At 37.7% G+C, this 8,159-nt stretch overlaps 1 protein-coding gene across 2 annotated transcripts; it reads left to right on the top strand.

The window, feature by feature from the left end:
* Positions 1-1,099: 1,099 nt before the first annotated feature.
* Positions 1,100-7,532, top strand: cldn23l (claudin 23-like). 2 transcript variants are annotated; one of them, XM_086094065.1, is made up of 2 exons: positions 1,100-1,287; positions 4,719-7,532. In XM_086094065.1, exon 2 carries the CDS (start codon positions 4,810-4,812, stop codon positions 5,557-5,559), a length of 750 nt encoding a protein of 249 aa, XP_085950191.1. In that variant the 5' UTR covers positions 1,100-1,287; positions 4,719-4,809; the 3' UTR covers positions 5,560-7,532. The 2 variants fall into 2 exon arrangements, with proteins under 2 accessions (XP_085950191.1, XP_085950190.1); XM_086094064.1 differs by having other exon boundaries at positions 4,716-7,532.
* The last annotated feature ends 627 nt before the right edge of the window (positions 7,533-8,159 follow it).

Raw genomic sequence — 8,159 nt, 5'->3', positions numbered from 1 at the left:
ATAGACGTCAAAAATTCATGTGAGCTTTTTCAATTAGTTTAACTTTTTTTTTCATTCCATAATTTTTTTTATGAAAGCCTAGAAAATAATGATTGTACATTAATAACAGATATAAAATTTGTGATTAATCGTAAGTCAATTATTGAAATCATGTGATTAATTACGAATACAAATTTTTATCGTCTGTAATAATTTATTTTAAATGAGGGGCGTCAGGCGATTATTTTTTTAAAATTATAATTAATCACATGACTTCACTAGTTAACTAACGATTAATCAAAAATTGTATATCTGTTCTGAATGTACAATAAAAAAAATCTAGGTTTTCATACTCTTGTTAACAAAAGTGGAAAAAAAATGTAACTAAGAAATAGTTCAAATGAATTTTTGACATCTATAGCCGTCAATGGCAGTGAATGAGTTAAGTAGTAGAACAGATTCTCCGTGTATGTTCAAGCGAATCTGGTAAAAGTAAAAAAAAAAATTTTTAAAAGTGCACACTGAAATGCACTGAAGTATAAAATTGTGGTGGACTCATCTGACCACAAGTCACTCACTACTATCCTTGTTTTTTCCACCTTATATTTTAAATCTACGCTCTCAAATGTATTAAAATTAATCAATTCCTCTCTTGCCTTGCCTTACCACCTGAAATCTTGATTTTGGCCTGTTTTACTGCCGCTTCTCTTCCCCTCCTCCTCTCCTGCGTGGAGATGGGACTTGGTGGCATTGATGAGGCTGTTGATGTAAGGATTCGACATCGACCAACCAAGACATGAATGAGCCCTTTTGAGACTCTTCTCATTACGTGCTATGTAAATAAACTTGACTTGTCCTCACAAGACCCCAAACAGTCCATTTAGATCAATTGACTTCTCTCTCTATACATCCTATTTGATGTCATGTTGTCAACCTTGGATATTGCAACAACAACAACAAAAAACATCAAAACTATTTTGACAAATTAAGTAACTCGGGTATTTGTATACTTGGAGAGAGAAAATGGCTTGCTCTTCTTCCCCTATTTGGTTACACTGGCACATGCGGGCAGACTGCTCAATACAACACACACACTGAGCAGAAGGTGAGAGAGAGAAGCAGACGGGCGGGAGGCTGGCGGAAAAAGGAACGACGCAAGGACAGACGCAAAACACAAGCTCGGAGACAGAAAAGGGGGAGGCAGGCGGTAAAGGAGAAGGACGAGATGCTTCCAGCATCCGCGCCGTGTTCGCACTTCTAAGGGAAGCCACTCATCTGCTGTCGGATACCCGGAAAGCCATATAAATGGCAAGTACCTCTCGTGTGTGCGTGCGTGCGTGCGTGCGTGCGAGCATTTGTGTGTGTGATCAAATTCACTGCACATGTGTAAGAAAGTGCGCATGTGTTTGGGTTAAAAATAGCCTACAGTGTGTGCATTTCCATTCAACACAAGCCTCTTTTTGCGTTTCACTGTTCTGCAGACGCCTCCATCTTTTTTCTTCTCTTTTTTTTGGCATCAGTACCACTCTTTAATAAGAGCGCGTGCATGTGTGTGCAGGTGATGTTCGAAACAACAGTCCTCACATCCATTTTGTCTGTCAAATGTTTTTTGTTTTACAGCATTTACATTGTGTTTTATTTGGTGATTTTTCACATTTTAGTTTTATTCATGTATTTTAAATTATTATGTGTTCTTGTCTTTTCATCATACTGTAATATTGTTTTTATTTTTTATGTATTATTGCTCAGTTGTTTATATTGTACTCTTAGAATATTTTATTTATCATATCTTATATATTTTTTAATGTATTCAATTTTTTCTATACTATATTGTTGGCTCATACAATACTTATGGACAAGTTATTATTGTTTTTATTATTTTTATTCTTGTCTATTATTCATATATTCTGTAACTTTGATCATTTTATCACAATTGTTATATCCATTATGTACCGGTAATTATTTCAAATTATTCTATATTTTTAAGTTTTACTTCAACTTAGTTTAATCTTTTTATTTTTTTGCTACATATTCTCCTCTTTAGTATTATTTATCGTTAACATGTCATTTTTCTATTTAGCTTGCTATTTTATGCATTTTTACTCATTTTTATTTATATTTTATTTAACAAATAATGTTTCATTTACTGTAATTCGAAGCTAAATTTCTGTTATTCTTGCATATTTTTATAGTATTTTTTTGCTATTTTTCATTTTATATCATTAAAACAGTATACAGTATGTATATATAAATATATATGAATTTACATATTCTATAACTAAGAGTTACAAACAGTAGGAAATATTTGTCTATCCATCCATCCATCCATTACCACTCTGCCGAACAACAACAACGAGCACAGAGCAATCATTAATTCTGCGGGCGGAGGGTGGGAATGACACTTGTGTGCATGCATGTCAGTGACATTTACTTCCCTGCTGCCAACTTCCCATTGTGTCATCGCGCAAACGAACATTTGTAATCACTTACGCACATACACGCAAGCATGCACACACGCACACACGCACACACATCCAGTACATTTCACATTGGCCTCATACCACAGGTATGTGCTAATGGAAATCTTCCACTCTTGGGAATATTGGACTGTTCAAATCTGTTCTAAATACATTTTTATTCTTCTTTTTCTTTTTCTTATTATTCTTATTAATAGTAGCAGCAGCAGCAATAGCAGCATTTTTTAAATGCTCACATTATATTTATATCTTGATTTATTTCCCTTGGTAAATTTTCTTAATTTGAATTTATACTACAGTATGTCTCCTATATATACATATATATATATATATATATACACACACACACACACACACATGCAGTTTTACTTCGCCTTGAACTCCCGTGAACGACGCTTCATACAGTAAATCCAGTTGCCAGGCAATGCTGTAATTAAAAGAACTCTTTCTATAAATGATTGTTGTCTGGTCAGCTCTTAAAGTTTCTTGTAAAAAAAAAAAAGAATTTTCATTGTCAACCGCCGAATGGGACTTCTTCAGCATTCCTGTTATCTTATTCATCGTGATTTGCCTTGCCAGTAAAGGACATACTGGAAATAAAAGCCCTGTTGTTTCCCCTATTTATTTTTTGTTGTTGCTATTTCTACGTTACCACTATTGTGTAAAATTGATATAATGAAAATGAACAATGAGAATGTGTCAGCGGCTAATGCCGATGACTCACATCATGTCTCCACATTATCTCCTTGCCATTTTCTTTGTGTCCTGCGGTCAGACTTCGCTTTCAGGCATTGGCCTGATCTTCTTCTTATTCAAGTGGACGAGAGAGAGCATTGTCAAGGTCATTACGGCGCATCAGTTATCAGGAGACAAACGTTAACGTATCCTTAGCTTAGCACTGATGGCTTCCCGGAGACTTCCTCTAACTCGCTTGATAATGGACATTGTGAGTGACCCGAAAATGTCAAAGACACGCACATACACACACACGCTAACGTCGCCATGATTTAGTAGTGATTGTTTAACCTTTAATCAAGGTCTTATGTCTCACCTGCAGTGACATACAAGAGCGTAACACAAAAATTGAACGCGTCACAGGGATACAAAGAAGCCTAATTAGCTTTTGTGATAGAAAAAAAAAAGAAGCTGCATGTTATTGACAAGATGATTGTATCCTAGCAACAGTCAGGCAGTAAGCAAACCTGCGTGCGCCAGCTTTCAGCACCTGAGTCAGTTTCAGTTTTTCATTGTCCTCTCCTCAGAGTGGGCCATACAAGAGGAGCGACGTCGTCCAGGGGTAACGAATCCACGTCATGACATCGTTGTATATTGTTCACAATCAGCCAACAAAACTTTATTGGCACACAAATACCCTCCATTTTGTATTAATCACTTGAGTGGCTCATCAGCTGCATTTTCTCTATCAATACATGCCCTGTATTTATACTTAGTATTTCAAATCCCTCTTAAAAAAAAAAACAGATCTCATGTCAAGAGGCTATTCAGCTACGGGGTCAGCTGTAGTTACTCACACCTGGAACTAGTATTAATTTGGTCAGCCATTTTGATATTTACTCTGAGTTTTAGTCTTGTTTCAATTATGCTTGTTGGTTTTTATCATAGTTAGTCAATTTTTAGTCGACCATTAGTTGAGCATTTTAGACTTTACTTTAGTCCAAGAAAACATATTGTCAGGTTTTAGTCAACAAAAACTGTCAACGTTTTAGTCAAATTTGAATCAAATCTAATTTGAGCCTTTTGCTTTGAAAATGTCCATGTTATTTAAAACTATTTCACATAAGATTTAATTTTCTCTTATCTTTTTGTTGAAAAACAACTTCACACCCAAATACAGTACATCAACAAGTGGCTACTATGGCTACATGCTACGAGCTAGTTAGCTAGCATTAGCTAGTGGTCAATGTTGGAACTACAACTACCACTAAAATGTTTGTTACAAAATCATGTAATTTTTGTCTCATCTTTGTTTAGGCACTAAAATGTCCATAGATTTTAGTCCAGTCTTTATTAAGTGACGACAGTTTTGTCTCGTCTTCATTAGTCAAAGAAAATGCATACTGATTTAGTCCCAGTTATTGTTTATTAATGTGGGCTAGTCTAGTTTCTGTTCGGTGATTTTTTTTTTTTTTTTTTGTTTTTGTTAACGAAATTAACACTACCTGGAACTACCCTGGTGCCTATTGTTTACAAAAAATATAGTGAAATGGTCAACTGATGAATGCTGCTTTCCTCCCGCAGCAGATGGTTCTTCAGCATTCCACCACATGGGCTCTCTCCGTAGGAGCTCTAAGCGCCTGAAAACCGACTCTGCACCGTTCGAGGAATCAGGGTAATGCAAACTCCGGCCTCCATGGTGATGGGGATCGTCTTCGCCCCGTTGGGTCTGGTGCTCCTCTTCACCGCCGCCATCACCCCTCAGTGGAGGGAGGGCCACACACGTCTGGACTTAGCCAAGCCTGGTTCTGTTCTCCTCCGGATGGTGGTGAAAAGTCACAGTCCCGGTGTGCGCCCGGGAATGCCGGACGGTCTGCTGCTGGTCCGCTCAGACGGGCTATGGGAGAGTTGTCTGCAGTTGGAGCACTCGGAGCTGAAGCATTGCTGGTCAGTGGCGGGTCCTTATCAACGAGATCGCCGGGTTCGCCTGGCGCAGAGCTTGGTCCTGACTTCCTTGTTCCTGTGCGGCACCGGCATCCTGCTTGCCTGTATCGGGGTCCGCTGCTGGACGGATTTGCCGCTACGAGGGGTGGCTGCCACCGGCGGGCTCCTGGTGGTGGTTGCCGGGCTGCTCAGCATGACCGCGTTGGTGGTCTACACCCACAACCTGCACAGGCTGGGGACCGAGGACGCCAAGCAGGACCTGAACAACACCAGGCTCCCTCAGCTCAGCTTAGGTCCGGCCGGCTCGCTCTACTTCGGGTGGTTGGGTTCGTGCTTACAGATTTTGGGTGGGGGCGCCCTCGTGTTGAGCTTCAAGAGACCGCGTTGCAGAACCTGCCCGGAGTTGGCAGCCTGCCCTGCTTGTCGGCCATGTTCGGAGATTCACAACAAGCCTGACGCTGATATGTATGAAGTCAGCTGTTAGAATGTAACTGACTTTCAAACTCATTTGTAACATTAATCCAATGCAGGGGTTCTCAAACTTTTTGGGTCCAGGTGGTCTTTACAAGAAGATTTGTAGGAAATTCAAAGTTGCTTACTTAAAAAAAAAAAAGGTGGCAAAATGAGTGCATTAATTTTGAGTTAATTTTATTAACGAGCGATTAATGAGCGGCCCTTACTTGAAAAGCCTGTACTGGGGGAATTCCAGTTGCAACGTAGCAGACACGTCCAAGTCAAAATTTACCAGTAATATGTTTAACAATGATGCATATATTTGTGGAAACTGGAGTCAAAGTTGTATTTCACAATTTTGAAAATCTGCAGTTCCACGAGTTACTTCATGTTAAAGATCAGATGTCTTGTAGAAAAATGCACTGAACTGTCACCAATGTCTTACAAATGCAATTATGCCATCTAGTGGCAGATACATGACCTCAACACAAATCAATATCCCACTCGTTTTTTACAGTATGGTACATGTTTTTAAGTTTAACTCAATTTTATGAATTACTGTATCAATGAATAAAAAAATGCAGCCACATTTCTTTCAGTTTAACACTTTTTTCCACTTTTATGTTAACAAGAGTATGAAATTTAGAAGAAAAAACATTTAAAAAATCTAAAATTTGTGATTAACGAATTTACTGCCATAAATTATTTAAAAAAAAGATTTTAAAAAATTAAAGGCAAGAGGCGATTAAATTTTTTAATTGTAATTAATCGCATGACTTCACTAGTTAACTCGCGATTAATCACAAATTTCATATCTGTCCTAAATGTACAGTAAAAATTTTTATAGGTTTCATACAATTGTTAACAAAAGTGGGAAAAAAATTAACTAATAGAAATAGTTTAAATGAATTTTTGACGTTTATAGCCGTCAATGGCAGTGAATGAGTTAATCGTGAGTTAACTATTGAAGTCATGTGATTAATTACGATTAAAAAATTTAATTGCCTGACACCCTCAATTATATTCCGATATAAAATTGTGTTTTTGAAAATATTTAAAAAAAAGTTCTAAAAGTGAAAATCTACAAGTAATTGATGCCACAAAAAAAGCTTTCTAATGGCTCTCAGATGACTTAAGATAGCGGCAAAGCACTACTTTTTTTTATTGGATAACAGCTCTGCCGGACTAAATGGAGCTCCTCCCCTCAGTTCAAAGTCGATGCCACCAGATGGCGCCAAATAAATAGTATTATGTGGGTTTCTCTTTAACCTGAGAAAATCCAAAATAAGACATAACTCACTACTAATTATTTTGCGAACCCCCGAGCTACAGCTCGCAGATCCCAGCAGGTCCTCACCCTTCAGTTTAAGAACCTCTGAAATGACGAGTCATGCATCGCCTTGCCTAAATGTTGCCAAGTGTGACAATGATGACCTTCTTCAGATGCTCACTGCGGATATGACTGCTGGATGACGACATTCTTTGACAGCCATGCTTTGTACTGTTTAAAAAAATAATAAAAAAACATCACGCTGCATCTGAATATAACAACAGGGGGTCTCAGTTTATGACGGAGTTGCTTTCCTTGTACTGAAGTCGTAACGTGCGCTTTGTTTATCACTAATCGGACACTAATGCAGTAGTGAAGTCATAATAACAGCAAACGTTGGTATGAAAAATACTTCTAGGTGATAAATACAAAACGAATGAAAAACGAAGTACAGCTGTAAATGAGCCGTTTTTGTGTCTCGTGACCACGTGTGCTTAACCTTGGATCGCTGCATAACCGCAGTGAACTGATGGCCCCTGTGTTCTTTATTCAATTTTCATAAAGTTCAATGCACTTTTATTTATGTCTTACTTGAAAGGGCAAGTATTTTGGCGTATCCGAGGTATAGCAGCCTATATACACATTTTCAGTGTATATAAAAAAAATATATATATACACAAAGTTGTCGTATGTGTTTGCACTTGTGTATTAAATAAAATATATTTCAACTACCACTGTGCGTCGGATCCTTAACAGAACTGCCTTGTAGGCTATTCTAAATTCATAAACGGTATGTTGGCAATACCCCCTAACAAAAGCGGTTAATTAGCAGACTGAGCCACATGATGCGAACTTGATGACATTTAATTCAACCAAGGAGGTGACAAACGAAACGCTGAACTTGGCGTTCGTTCGTCTCAAATTTTTGTCATACGTGACAAAAAGAACAAGCGAAATGACTTTCAAACGAAGCAAAGTCGCAGTCAAGTTTGACTTTGGATTTTCTGTTCAAATTAATGCAAAGTTTGCTGAGCTTTGCGAGTGCACTGCAATGTGTATGAAAGGCGTTTTGAATATTTTTGAATGATTTCTACTCGAAAATGAGTAACGGGGGGGGCAATTATTTTCCTCCTATTCAAACTCTTTGATTCTGTTCTTAAAGGCATACAACTAAACAATCACTGTTCTGTGTTGCTTTGTCATATCGTCGCTGTCCTGTGGAAAAACACTTGTCCTTTTATTTTTATTGATTACATAACAAATAAAACATCGATCCAAGAAAAGTTTTGAGAAAATGATACATTCGTAATAAGTCAAGCTGACAAATGTGGGTGATCATGACGCGTTTTTTTTTTTTTTTA

Source organism: Leptonotus elevatus, chromosome 14 (assembly GCF_054856555.1).
Source record: "Leptonotus elevatus isolate MCC_2025b chromosome 14, RoL_Lele_1.0, whole genome shotgun sequence".
Lineage (NCBI taxonomy): Eukaryota > Metazoa > Chordata > Actinopteri > Syngnathiformes > Syngnathidae > Leptonotus > Leptonotus elevatus.
Note: the sequence above shows the minus strand (reverse complement) of the source record. Positions and strands in the feature narration are given on the sequence as shown.